Source organism: Synchiropus splendidus, chromosome 6 (genome assembly GCF_027744825.2).
Source record: "Synchiropus splendidus isolate RoL2022-P1 chromosome 6, RoL_Sspl_1.0, whole genome shotgun sequence".
In the NCBI taxonomy this organism is placed as follows: domain Eukaryota; kingdom Metazoa; phylum Chordata; class Actinopteri; order Syngnathiformes; family Callionymidae; genus Synchiropus; species Synchiropus splendidus.
The window spans coordinates 8,907,837-8,923,306 of NC_071339.1; the positions used below are offsets into that span (position 1 = coordinate 8,907,837).

The following is a 15,470-nucleotide window of genomic DNA, read 5'->3' on the forward strand; positions in this document are numbered from 1 at the left end:
TTGAACTCATTAACAACAAGATCAGCTCTCCCCTCCTGGGAGAAGGAATAAATTCAAGGTCCTTGAGGGGCCGTCGATCTCCCATCTTGCCTTTCGGGAGACATAATTTATCTGGTGCAACTCAGGGATTTAGCCTGATGATGGAGGGCAGGCGGTTCATTGATCTTCACGTCTAATTTTGAGGGCAAGAATGGATTACGAATTACATTTCTGGGTGTTGAGGGGGGCATGATACTTTAAATGTAGAGCTTGTACTGACCTACTGCTGGTTTTGCCTATATATGGTATGTATAGTCAGTTTCTTGGCTGCAATCGGTCAGGGCGATTCTTCAGGGCATTATCTGTCATGTTATAGCAGGGGTCAGGAATCTATGGCTCGTGAGCCAGATGTGGGTGTCTGGGTCTTTGAATGGTTCTCTGACATCAGAGGTCGAAATATGGTTCCTACTATGTGCAGTTTCACTGACTTCAGTCCAATTTATCCATCCTCAGCGACCACTATAATAACAAGTCACGTGAAGTAGCGTGTGAAGCGCCATCCCGACAGCAGCACTGGTTGGATATGCTGCTACTATTTTTCAGACCCAATCTGCCAGATAGTAATAAACATAAAATGGTGGGGTCAAGCAGGCACACAGGGAAATGGTCAGCACTTCCTATTTTGTTGTATTCAGTATTATTAATGGTTTTTATCTATGTGGGTTTCTCTGCTCGCTTACTCAAAAAGGTTCGCGAGCCTCGACTAATTGTGTCAAAATAATGCCAAATTAAGCAGTAGACCTAACAGAACTCATGAAAGAATGTACCCAGACGCCTTCTTGCTTCAGTAATAACCACAACACCACTGCATTGCCAGATAATATTTTTGTCATTGAATGAGTATTGAAAAGAAACCTTGCAAAAACACTTTGGTTTGAGATCTGCAGGTGCCGAACTTGGTTGCTCATGAACTGACTCATGCCAGTTTCTCCTCACACAGTGTCACTATGACGCATTTGGCTCATAGAAATGTATGTACTGATTTCCAGTGGTGTGGAGGCGATGTAGGACATGTTTGATAGAGTCTCTGCGGGAATGTGACTCCTTGACCATTTTAAGCTCACTGTAAACTTGCTGCAGTACTTTTTAAATGACTCAAGACTGCTTTGGAGGGTTTTGGTGGGATTTCTGACCAATGGTGCATCGTAGAAAGTCTGAATCTTCCAAGGCGGGCCACAAGCCCAGCCACGAGCAAGACGCTAACTTGTTGTCAAGGATGAACGATGTGCTGTACGACATGCACATAGACATTCTGCAAAGATTTGACTTGGTGGTTGTTCCTGAAAGTTCTGAGGGTCCGCATCCTACCGACTTCATGGCAACTACGTGAGAAACCGATCACACTCTTTGCCTGAGGCCCGGTGACCCTCTCATATACTTTCATATTACAATACTGAAATTAATAGACGATGAGAGGACATACTTGGCTCTCTAAAATGATCTGGCCATAGCATTCTCTGAGGAGATGTGGACAGATGTTTTGAGACGTGTATATAAATCGTCTATCTGTGCTAGACACAGTCTTATCCAATGTAAAATATTACATCGGGTACATTACACAAAAGCAAGGCGAGCAAAAGTGATACGATGGTATGTCCCAGAACTGCGACAGATGTCACCAATCACCTGACAATCTTAGACGTGTGTTCTGGCTTTGCCCAGTCCTTGGTCCCTTTTGGGTGGAGATCTCTAACATTATATCTCAGATTGCAGGTGAAGCTGTACAAACCACACCATGAACTGCACTGTTTGGAATCTCAAAATCTCCTTCTCAGTCCTTGTCTGTAAAACAAGCCATAGTTACTTTGCAACCCTACTTGTCAGAAGAATAATTCTACTTGAATGGAAGCATGACAACCCCCCTACCTTTATTCACTGGGTGAGAGACGTTTAGCTTCATCTAAAATGTAAAACATTAGGCTTTCACCATCAAGAAGGTTTGAGGCTCATTTTTAACCTGCTTGATACACTTTACTTCCTTTACTTTCATACCAGATTAGTTTAAAGTTCCAATCACTGATGTCTATCTATTACTAGGAACTGGTGTATTTTCTTTGGTAGTTATTGGTTTAGTTTTTCTGTATGTCTCTTTTTGTTTGTTTGTGGGTTAGGTTTTTTGTGAACCAATTTTGATTTGACTGCGGTAAGTTGTTAGTCCTTTAATTATTTATTAATTTATTTTATTATCAATGCTGTTCTTGTTTTCAGTGTTTTCTTCTTGGGGAGAAAATTGTAACACTTGTTTAATTAGTATATCATTTTGATATTATTATATGTTCAAGAGAACTGAATAAAAATAAGTGGAAAAAAGCGTATGTATGTACAATAGGCTACTGACAGCTGGCATACACTTCATAAACATGTCATTAAGACATTCAGCCGCTCCGTCTCAGCTCATCAAGAGGGTCATTCAAAGGTCAGGTGACTCGGTTTGATACATGGGAACATGCAAGATAACTTTAAATTAAAATGATGTCCCAAATACAAAATAATTATGTGTGACGGTGTAATATGGGGCGGCAAATGAGGTGACTGGACTTGCATTCGCTGAATAGAACCTCTTTTTTCATTTAAATGACATCATTAAATTAAGAATGTTTTTGATATGAGGGATACACTTAAAGATCTATCATGATGTACGGTTCACCTCACTATTCCCAGGGAAAGACTGGGCCTTTTCACTTCTACAGCGCCCACAACCTGACCTCAATTATATTTTATATTTTTATTTTGATAACTGGATGAGATTAGATTAGATATCATAGCCTTCTTAAAAATCAGTAATCTTTCATCATTTAGACACTACATTTCTCATGTGAATACTTGACTGTTGGCTATAAAATGAAAGCTGAGAATCAAAAGATGACTAAAGCGGTGAAATTAAAAGACTTCTGAATGGCTCATAAGGTGGTCATTACAGCAGCAACTTCCTAATCTGCTCAGATTTTTTTCCTTTTCCTCTCCACAAATCTGGTCCCTCCCTCTCGCTCTGCATTGAAAATATAATTAGACTTTCTTCATTAAAGTGAGTAATTTCTTGTTTAGAGGACGCGACTACAGCTGTCCTCTGATTACTAAATGGAACTGAGCAATGATCTATGGAGCCATTAGGGGAACGGGCTGGAACTAATTCCAATCCTGGAATGGAACGAAGACTGAACACACACACACACAGATGGATGGTGAATGATAGAGCAAGGAAGAAACAACAAACAGCAGCATGTCAGCCATTTTATGGCGTCACACAGAGCGCCGTCTGCAAATCAAAATCGTTTTCCTGCACCAAGGAAGTGTCTTGCCGCCAGTCTGTACAAAGTGTGTTATGACCCCTCCTGGTTTGAGACCTTTCAGCTGCGGAATGGCTACATGCTTAATTAAAGCGTGAAGTAAAGCATCTGCATTTTCATCGCATCTTCCTTGACAAATTCGGATATACTTGGCTAAACATTGAAGTATACATTTGGAATAAGTGTGACGCCTGCTGAGTTGTTCTCTGTATCTGGGAGCCCCCTAGTGTCTACAAAAGGCACAATATATGTTAAAATTACCAAAACGTGATCTCTCCAGCAAAATATGTCACTCTTGAGTTATTGATCTGATTTGTTTACAACTCTAATACAGCATAAAATTGACATGAGAAGAGTTGAATTGAAGAGTGAATTTCTAACAGCATCTTGACAACCGCTGACTTTTGTATTTGGGTGAGTTTGACCGTTCTGAACGTACCTTCTATCGGAGAAGTTTTCAATCGGCGGCAAATGTTCTGCACATCACCGAACGAGTCCCGGATTTTGTTGACGGCCTCGCCACTTCGCAGCTCCATCAGCCCTCGCAGCTCCGTCATGGTTACCCCAAAGTCCCCGTCATGGTTGCTGTCAGCAACAGAGTTCCCCGGTGGGTGGTCTGCTGTGTTGTTGGCCATTTTGACCGTAGACGTCGTCGGCGCTCTTCTTTGCTATAAACTGATCTCACAGACTGGGCTTGTCAGTCAAGGAGAATTGTGGGTATTGTGGCTCCTTCAGTCAGTCGTGAACGATCAGTTTATATCTTGTCCTGGATGGGCCGGCTCTTTCTGGTTATCATGGGAACGTGTGGGTCAACATGTTCCAGTTACTTCCTGCAGAAGAAGGAGACAGAAAGAGGAAACACATGAATAACCCGGCGTCTTAGCAGCGGACCGTACCAGGGCTTCATTAGCACAAATTAATACACATTCTAAGTGAACCAATTATTAGAGCCTCCAACCAGGGATTATCCAAGATGTCCGCTGCTTCACAGAGGTGGTTATGATATCAATCGATCAATCCCCACGACTCCACAGAGACATGTGAGCAATTCATTAATGCGCTGATTTATGAAGAAGTCGTGTTTTATCCTCATCATTCATCACCAATCGAGGGCAGCAACAGGAAATTAATCTTCCTCAGTTTCGTTGAGACTTAAAAGCAAATCACGACATCATCAAACTTCACTAAAAGTCCTTTGTATACTTTCAGGAAAAAGTTGTCAACAAACAAATCTAAGTTAAATCGGTACAGGTGAGCTTAAACTGTAATTTTACATCCGTCATCAGCATTATTTACTCATTTACTCTCCTTGATCAGGGACGTGTTGGTCATGACATCACATTATATGGTGAGGAAGAAAGACTTTCATCCTTCACCAAAGAAAGGCAGAGCACATACACATACATGAAATGCACATACATGAAATTATCATGGACGTTCAAACTGAAACTGAGGATCACTGACTCCTCTGGTTTGGCTTGCTTTGGGTCAGTTTATCACCTTCACTTCAATTGTTTGTTTTTTTTCCATGACCCTCAGGTGGGTACTGACCACTGCCGATTCGAGCAGCACCTGCCCAGATCATCATGAATTGACCTTCATTGAAACAGTGTAGGAGCAAAAATCAAGCTGAGTACAACCTTGGTCCTGCTAATAAAGATTAATGGCTGGGGACAGAACGCGCTGCAGTCCCTCAAGGCCGTCACCACCGCAGCACCAGAGAGAGATCAACTCTGCTAGCATGTGATTGGAAACAAGCAAAGTGCACATTCATAGCCTTCGTTTCACATTACGGAGGCACACATCAAAGAGCCGTCTCGGTTTCTCACTGTTGAATCTTCCGTCGTGGTCTCACCCTCTCAGTCTATTACTGATACATTTGTGGCCCCGGCACACAAGAGAGAGCTGCTCCATGGATTAACTGCTGAGGACGTTTCCCGAGGTCAGTGGTTGCCCCCTCAGGGCCATATATATATATATATATATATATATATATATATATACACACACACACACACACACACACACACTACTAAAAAGTGGTCACCCAATTTTATTGAAAAGGCAGATATGACTCACACCCAGAATCTATAACCTTCCATTTCCACTTTATACAAACACAAGTCTCCTTTCCATCACTGTTGTCAAGGAGACCAAATATCAAGCCTTAAGCATGTCGAATTTTCCATTATGCCATGTGACCAAATATTCAACACATATTCAAAGGAACGGGTTTTCAAGGAGTGGCATGCAGTAGCAAGACTCTCCGTTTAGCTAATGTTATGAATTTATTGAACATTACAGGGAAAATATTCAGGAACTAAAATAACAATTGAACTACGATGTGTGCTGAAAACAAAGATGGACAAACACACACGCCTGAACAGCCAACACTGCCACCACACCCACTGGAGCCCAAAGGTGAGCATTCCGATCTTTAAACCTTAATGACACGCCTGATGACACATATGTCTGACTTTCCATGCATGTGGCCTTAAATCACTGATTCACAATCACACACATAAATGTATTTACTATATAAAAGTACAACTAAACAAGAATGCAAAATAATTATTTCATTTCTGTAGAAATTAAAAAAACTTTATATTCATATAAATATATATTTATATATTCATTAAATATTATTTCATGATTTTAGTGTTTTTTATAAAAAATATTTTCAAATATCTTCTGTAATATATTTGTTTCTTTCTCAACCATCCAAATGAACAATACAATAACAAAGCCTGTGGAAAAAAGAGGAAATCAGTCTAAATCTCAGACACCAGCAGGAAGTGAGAGTCATATATATATATATATATATATATATATATATATATATATATATATATATATATATATACTGCCACAAGATGAATGTTTGTATGGACAGCGACAGTGCCTCTGTTCCTCGTCCAGCTTATCAGCTTGTTATTGACTCAAGATGAAATTATGTATGTGGGTGAGTCTGGATATATAAGAGTGTGTCTGTTTCGGTTTCAATATGAACCTTTTCTTTTAATCACAGAAGTCCAAACATATCCCTAAACACTGACTGTTGTCGAGTCTGAACTATTTCAGCTTGTATCCACAGAGGTGCTGCAGTAATGACTGCTGTTATAGATTAGAAATGTTAAGTCAAATGGAAAAATGGGGCTCTGAAAATAGGCTCAAAAGCAGAAAATAGAGGCAGTAAAAAAGAGCACACAGCTACATTTGACTTTTTCTAACTAAAAATAATAAAATAGTGATGAACTAGCATAATTTTTGTATAGCCAGAACTTCAACATGAAACATGTGACATGTCTGAGTTTCATTTTAAGTTGGAAATTCATGCAGCTCAACTGTAACACTCGCTGCAACATGAATCTGATTCAAGCTGCCTCACCCAGTCTGTTACTTGGTTTTAATTCTATCCAATGTTCTCCAAAATAAAACCAGGTCCCAAGATATTCAGGGGAATTCCAAACCACCTAACCCTGACGCTTAACATAAGCGGTTTGCCATGGAAAGGTGGGTTGTGGGGGCATCAGTTGAAGAAAAAAGGTCCAGACTTTTCTCTCTCCAGTATCCATCTCCAGCTCTGCTGGGGGAATATGGTGCTCCCAGGTCAACTGATAGACCTGTGTGTGCTGGTTGCTACTCACACATAAGAGGTCTAAGCCACCTCAACCGGATTCTCTCAATACAGGGGAACAGTGGTTCTACTCAGAGCCTCTTTGGGATGACTGAGCTTTTCACCCCATCTCAATGGGAGAGTCCAGACAAATCTCATGGCCACAGGGGAACTGTGACACTCAAGATTCAAGATACATCTGGTGATATCTACACATTCACTCATGACCAAGAGTCCACACCACTAGTGTGTCAAAAACAAATGAGAAATTAAAATGCTACAACACACGACCATAGTGAACTGGGGCTCATATGATGCCATCTTGTGACTGAAAAATGTGTTCATGACCTCCAGCAAGTTCAAGGTCTCAAACAATTAAACGCCATTGTGTTTGAAAAACACATGATCATATCACACATCTCACGGGGCACATTGCAAATGAACCCATGTAAGAGAGCACACTGTTTGTTTTGGCTGACAGGGTTGGGAACTTGTCGAGGTCAATTAGCACTTTGATAATCCAGATCTAGAACTTGACACACAGACCATGAGGCATGATCAAACATCTTAATATTTTCCGATAACACTGACTCCAGGGAACATTTGCTCGTCATTTAAATGCCAAAATCATTCTCACAGAGGAAACGCGCTGAACTAGAGATGCTTGGCACGTTACAAATGGATAGTATCTTACACTAATCACACCACTAAATCATTAACTGGATCAAATCGTCGTTTTGTAACGATGAAATGACACTCACAGACAACACAGAATCCGATATCAAATATGGTGACGGACAAGGTACAAAGCAAACAATTTATGGTTGCAATATCATCGCAGCGGTCGACTACTAAAAGTCAACTTGACAATCCAACGTTATAAAATGAGCTACTATGTTAATCTGTTGACCTCAATTGGCTGAACAATTCCGTGTCACTCTGTGTGATTATATGAGAGTCCAGCAGATGACTGGGCTTATTCACATCCCATTTCAAGCACATCTTAGCTCTTGGTTGCAGCTCTATTTTTTGATCATGGTTTGAGGTCATAATAAGACTGCTGTTGTCAAACAAGGACGTTTGGTCTTTCAGGCTTTATTTTAGGGTAGCCAAGAAATGATCACTGCCGTCTCCCGCGGGTGTTCCCTTTGGTTATTCGCTCAGACAGGTCCCGCTCTTCTGCTGCCTCATCTTTCGCTCTGCTCTTTGCCTCTGCAGACACACCTGCTCTGCATACTAAAGAAGCAGCCTGCACTGCTACCGCCTCACACACACAAAAATGGAAACCTCCCTGCAGGCCACACCCTCCTCACATACACACACACACACACACACACACCGACACACACAGGAACTTTTTCTTGTAGTGCCCAGCAACAGATCACGCATTAACAGACACTGAGATCCAGATGAGTGGTGACACTGACTGAGCGAATCCGCCAACATTCGGGTCACATGACAGAACCCACACCAAGCATGCGGTTAAGACAAAAACTGAATGTGGGTGAGAAGATAGAAAAAGTAGTGCCGCAGCATGCTAGAAGGGGAGAGCAGAGGAGCCAGTAATGCAGGAGACCACACCCATATCTGCAGTCACGTGAGCAGAATGGAAAAAGGAAATCCCCGTATTGCAGAGAGAAGGCAGAGGTCTGGAGCCACTGCGCAGCATCACAACGACTTGCTGGCTCATACAAGTCAAATCCGAGATGATCCATGGATCAACTTCGAGATGCAACAACATACTGGGGGATCATGTTTCTCAGTGGATGTTGTTTGACATTTTGCATAACTGGATACTTATTTTAGAACAGACAAACCGGTCAAGATCCATGACGCTGAAAGAATCTTCCTTCCCCCACCCAACTGTGTTTCGACGTGACGTCTCTCATGCTCCTCACCGAGAGGTTGCACAGGCAACTGAATGGCCTGTTGCAATAATGCCTTTATTGACTTCAGTTACGAATATGGAAGAACATCCTCACCCCAGAAGACTCATTATATTGTTCACATGCAAGTTTGTTTACGTCAGTGACTCACTTAGTGAGCTCTGTTTTGTCACACGGCTCTGTGCTTCAATACCCACTGTTCCAATAAACTAGGGTGCAGATGAAAATTTAAAAACTTAAAACTTAAATTATTCTGACGAGTGAAGCCGTATAATAGTCATGGGGAGACACGGGACACACAAATTGCCCAAAAACATTGAAATGAGTCACACGGGTACTGAACCTAAAACATAATATTTGAGGTCTGAATGGGGTTCATCAAGTGACAAACTGTGTTGACAAGAGATGGGACGATTACCTGGGATCATCTTACAAGTGTGTAAACAGTCATACAGATTGTTAGCCTGATGACCATTTATGTAACCGTAAACTTCTGCATTCACAAAACCCTGTTGTGAAAGTTAAAGTGACACCAACAATAAACCAGATGGAGCGATGTAGACTCTGCAACAGCTTGCAGTTAACCAGGAAGAAAAGTCATCTCTGGGTTTTTTTTTTTTGCAGATGACATTATGAAACCAGGACAGAACTGGGGTGGAATTTGAAGTCCATTTCTTTAACTAAACATGTCGAATCAATTCTACAAAAGAGCATATTTACTCTGCACAACAGAAGTTCAACACAGATTAGACCCAGCATTAAAAGCCTCTGGGAAGTGCAACGTTTGGTGCAAAAGCGGGTCAAAGAAGGTCCAGCATCTGCTCAATGTCTTTAAGCGTCCGACTTCATCTCTTATTACTAGCAGCAGCTCTGTTCTGCTCCATGGCTAGTCGAGGACTGCATGTTCACAGTGTTTGCACGAAGGTGTGACAACAAGATACAGGTAAACACATAAAAAAACAAATGCTTTTTAATGAGTGAGTGAAAATCTGCATGTAAATTTATATCTGAAGAATTGGATTTGGGAAGTCTTTAATATCCAGTGAGAGATGTAACCATGGTGAGGTTAAACAGGGGTTGAGGACAGACGAGTTGCTGGTAGCTCAAAAATGCAGAGCTGGATCACTGAACTGATGAGTAAAAGATGAATGAAAACACACACATAGCTCGGGGATTCCTGACTGACAAGCTGAAGAGGCCAATGTGGACGGCCTGGCAGGGGCCCTCTCCATTGAGCTACTTACTAGTGTGTGTGTATGTACATGTTTCAAGTGATTACACTCATGTTGAAGCCGAGAATGGAGCAGACTACTCTGATTAGTCCCTCACTGTGGGATTCAAACGCTTATCTTCAAACCTGTAATAAATATTCATAAGATTTCAATGAAACCTTGAAATACAAATTCCATCATTTAATATAGCAAGAAAAGACAAGGTGACGTGTCTATAGTGGCTTGTACAGGAAATCACTCCGTGTCACTGGTACAGCCCCCAACCCACCCACGCCCTCACTAAGGCAGTATGAGGACGAAGAATTAAACTTATGTTACACTAACCATTCACCATCTTTGTGGTTGATAAAAGCTGATGTGAATAGAGCTGGTATTGACAGCTAAATCAATGAGCATGCAGCACCAACACGTGTGTATGCATGACAGCTGTGTGCAAGTCCATGTTTGCATGTATTCATGAGGTAAAAACAGGATAGAAAAAATGTTGGTGGAAAAGAATTGGGTGAAAGTCGCAGACGACCAAGGGTGATGGGCACAAGCAACTGGAGAGGATCCACTTTGTCGTCTAAGACCAAAGCACCAGCACAAAGGCGGAAATAAATCTTGACTAGGGCAAACAGCAACATCTGGAGGCCGTCCAGATGTTCAATAATCCTGTTAGAAGCGTGAGGCTTTCGAGCGCTCACTGCAGAGTCCTGATTCACAATGATCAGAAAACCCTCAATACAGCCAGAAGGACCCGCGGGTGCATGTGGGAGGAGGGACGACTTCACACACTGGTGAGACTGGTTCTTCCCCAGGTGTGAATCAGCAGATAAAAGCCTCCATTCTTACAGCAGATGAAGGGGAACCGTCCACAAATATCACTCACAGCAGAAACAGAGGATTTGGGGCAGTGTTCATCTTGTGCATGAGGTTGGTTTCACATCATCTGTGTATGATAGAAGGAAAGACGAATGAAGCAGAATTGAATTTTTACAGCAACATATCACTGCAGCTAAGATAAATATTTGCATAACGGTTATCGTCTGAATGAATGATATCTACAAGGTACAAATCCAATAAGGGGCAGCAGATTTGTAGTTTTTATTTTATGTCTTTCCAATTCCACTGCAGGTTTTAAGTCCAAGTGCCATAATTCTGGTGCTCTTTACACTGCAGATTCTGTTTTTGGTGGCCTGAGTCCGATTCGCCCCCTTCTGTGCACCCTTGTACCTTTGCACCTCAGGCGATGTCCTTTTTTTTCTTCTCAGCTGGTGGCGCTATGTGTAAAGTAGCTGGTTTGTGAACCACCATGAAAGATCCAACGAGGGAACAGCCGATGTCTGTTTTACCCCCACTGTGCGACTTCACACTTCTGCCATCAATATTTTTTCACTGCTCACTCTGGGACAGTATGTGCGGAATTGCCATTTGTAATCCAAATAAAAAGCACCAAGATTTCCCGAAGAAAAGGTGGTGACCAGTCGGGGAAAAGAGAGAGACAAAGTACAATGAGGCACACACATGCATGCCAGCGTGTTCCATGATGTTCACCATGTCAACTTTGGCGTATGACGCATGGAGTCCAAAAGCGTCTATATTGTTAGCAGTGATCTCTTCATGCTCACGAGAATGAAAGAAGTTGTCCTTGGGGATGAAGAAACAATAGGTGAAGAAACTTGTGTTTGTCATGCCATGTATCAGTGGGAGATGAGGGCGGAGATGCTGCGTTGTTAACATCAACATATGATGCTGTTGTCAAGAAACCACAATATCTACCATTGAAATCTATCATTAGAACTATTCTGTTTTCTAATTCATATTGAAAGAGTGTTTTTATTGATTGCAAATTTGTTTTTAAATAAAACCCATGAAAGCAAAGTCAAAATAAGACATGGTGTAGCGTTCCATGGAGAGAAGTGTGTAAGAACATCAACATATTGACATGGACAAGTTTAGTCGTTGAGGAAATCTAAAATGTACATCAGAGTTCTGTTTAATAGATGAATAAATTGGACTGAGTACATTTCAGCATGAGCCGAAACTGTTGTGTTTAAGTTCTTCTGAATCAGCAGGTTTAACATGCGATGTCAACATTGTGAGGAAATATTTACTGAAAACATATGTCTACAGAAACAAGCTTGCAGGACAGGTATCGTCAAAGAAACAGAGGAAAACCATCATATATCACATGGCGAAGTGAAGTTGAAGGGATCTACAGAGTCCAAAAAAAACCCAATGTTTTATGAGCTGTGCAGCCACTGAACAGCGCCGCGCCACTTGAAATATGATTGAGTTCTATTTCTGGTGCGGAGCGGCTATGGTTTTAATCAAGTTATAGCGATGATCGTTCATACAGGAAATCAGTCAAAAACGGTACGGGCAAAATGAAGACTATTCGTAGTCTTCATGGTTTGAAGACAACGAATACATCACAGCACACATATGCCAAGCCCCCAAACATTCAGAACTGATGAGAGTCGTGGTCCTCCGAATGGGCTCGGATCATGAGATCCATGATCAATACGAACACGTGTAATATTAAGCCATGATCGATTTGAGTCCGGGGTAAGATTGATGTATATTACAGATACATACTTGCATGTCAGAATAGGTTTCAAAGGATAGTAATGCCAACGTTTGGGCAAAGAAGACAATAAAACAGAGGAAACAAGCCAAAGAGGTTGTCAACAAATCCTTGTTTACTGTCAAAAATATGTTGGCTACACATCCATTAAAAGCAGAAGTTTAGTAGCAGCATCAATATGAGATTGCATGATGAGTGATGAGTGAAAGAATGAACATGACTAATTTCCACATACAAGGCCCATCCACATACTTAGTCTAATGCCATTCATATATTCACACTCCCCCTCCTATTCCCACTCTGTCTTGCTTTCTCTTTGATGGAGACCCTTTTGAAGAGCATCAGCATCTGTGCCATCGCTATTAGCTCGACCAGCTAACGAGCTCCACGAAGCTCAGGGCAATGCATATCCGCGGTAAGAGCTACTGCAGCTGCGGCAGGTGTCTCTTGGCTGCACATTCCCTCATGTCTCTAAAAAGTGATGCGTTATGAAAAACGAGATTAGTTATTTCCAAATGCCAAATTGCCCCTGTGACACCTGCTCACGATAAGTTATACAGCACAAATGTTTAAATGAGATGGAAAGCGAAACTGACGTGAGAGTGTCATGCTTCTCCTTCAGTTCAGACCATTTAGTTTGGTTTCAGAAAGTGAGCAACCTGTTCAAGAAAAGTAGTGGCCATTGACTCAAGATTCGTTTACAGCGCAAAGAAAAAAGCCACACTATTATTTTACTGTTCTCAGCTGATTTGGATTAAGCCACAGAGATCAACTGGGTGGAGACACCAACTGAAGTGACTTCACTGATTCATCTTTATTTTCCTTCTCTGTTTAACTGCTGACATCGTTGTAGAGAGGAGTGGCACAGAGAGGCAAGGCGGTAAAGACATGGAGAGCTTCTGTAACACGTCTGTCTGCAGCCTCGAGATAAAGGAGGTACACCAACAACCAATGTGCCAGTGTTTCTCCCCTGTGATGGAGGATGAAGACCAAATTGTGTCAATGTGATGAGACAAAGAGACACATCTAGTCAGTAAGACCGCTAGCACGGCCTCGTCCTGACATCAGTTCATCACCAGAGCTGTCAGTAATGCCAGCAGTAATGAGACATTCTATGAGCTCAGTATATGGTGATGCCACAGAGTTACTGAAGAGTGGCAAGAGTTTCGGCTGTGAGCTCAGACTTTTCAGTTTGGTTTGGGACTGGAAGTACATACAAAGGCTAGAGACGATATGAAGCATTTGATGGGGGCAACAACCATATAAAAAAACTACTTCTAAAGCCTGGATGTGCTTAAAATCATTCCTTTCAACACACTGTACAGTATTTTGATGACTTCATTGGGAAACAGTTTTCCTCAAGCAATCCAAAAAAACATTCATAGGTATATTTGGGACGTTAAAATTTTCACAGGTTTGCGTGTTTATACACTAGTGAAGGACCAAAATCCAGGTCTTTTAAGGAGTAAAAGTGAAATGCAGTGCCAAGCCGGTAGACAGACAAAAAAGCCACTAGAACCGGATGTGTCGCCTGAATGAATGAATGAATATGCAAAGTGAGCTCCAGTGTGACTTATGGATTAAAGATGCAAATGTTGCACTGGCCAATGGGTCGAGTTAAATAGAAAGAAGCAGCTTATCTGGAAGCTTTACCACCCATTCTATCCCAAAACCCAGATGCAGCGACTAATAAACCAGACGGGATTTTATCACAGTTTCTGAGGGAACAATTGAATGTGAGCAACCGAAACTGGTCGATTGTTCATCTTTCATATGAACATGTTAGGCTTCTGAATGAGAGCATGAATGTTTTACATAACAACAACAGTAGTTCAAGAAGTTAGCGTTCTAATTACAATATCATAGAGATCTTTCTACACGACCTGACCTGAGCAGGTTTCTATAGGGCTCGAAAAGTCATGTGATTTCACAAGGAATTGTGGGCTGTGGTCGTTATGTTTTCAGACCACAGACTTCTGCGAGAGAGGAATATATCAAAGCAATGAAAAACACGCTTGGTACGTCAAAAAAATATACAGAAATTCATAGAATTCATCTTCATGAGGAGATCACAATGTAAAGTGCGTGAGGAGAGTTGGTCGGCCCGGCCTTTGATTGATGAGAGTGAACACATGCTTTGATGGATTTTTATTTTTTTTTATTTTAAAAAAATCCAGAAACTCAGCCTGTTTGCTTCATCTATATATGCCAGTGCAAGTGCTGGTGTTCAGGTACGACGTGATACTTGTGAAGCAGCATAACACCTAACAGATTCATGATTTTATGAAAACATGTCAACTCGAGATGTGAAAAAACTAGTTTAATGGTATAAGAATATTTTCAACAAGAAGCCACATTTTTCAATTTGAATAAATTTGCATTGATACATGCTACACACATGCTTACATTCACTCTTTCTAGTCTAAAAATGTCTCCCGGTTGCTATCCAGGCTATCCGGCACATTTTTGTTACTTCCAAAGTGCTTGGCATATTCACTGCAATAGGCACATACACATACATACAAATACGATTGTTGAAATACTAGCCTAAACGAGCCATCTAAGTCAGCTGAAAAATGCATTGCCATCTGCCTACTTTGGCAGTCTTTGTGGGAAATAAAAGAATGTAGTGCATGTAACTAATGATCATGTTACAGCCAGCTTGTTTGATTGGTGGAGTCTGTAACTGACATGACTGACGAGTTCCTGGGGCGAATATGTATACATAGATGAAATGACATAACCGCCAAATGATTCAACATTCTCACCTCTCATCTTCCTTTCAAGATTGTCAAAAAACGTATCGTATCTTGGTACTACAGTAACAAGAAAACACAAAGA

The 15,470-nt window shown here is 41.4% G+C and overlaps 1 protein-coding gene across 6 annotated transcripts in view; it reads right to left on the reverse strand.

Moving 5' to 3' along the window:
* LOC128760673 (plasma membrane calcium-transporting ATPase 1-like) overlaps positions 1-15,470 on the reverse strand; it is an 85,306-nt gene that overhangs the window by 48,412 nt on the left and 21,424 nt on the right. For all 6 annotated transcript variants that reach the window (XM_053868270.1, XM_053868268.1, XM_053868266.1 and 3 more), the window contains exon 2: positions 3,766-4,156. In XM_053868270.1, the coding sequence (XP_053724245.1) occupies positions 3,766-3,961 (196 nt within the window). In that variant the 5' untranslated portion in view covers positions 3,962-4,156. The remainder of the gene's footprint in view (positions 1-3,765; positions 4,157-15,470) is intronic.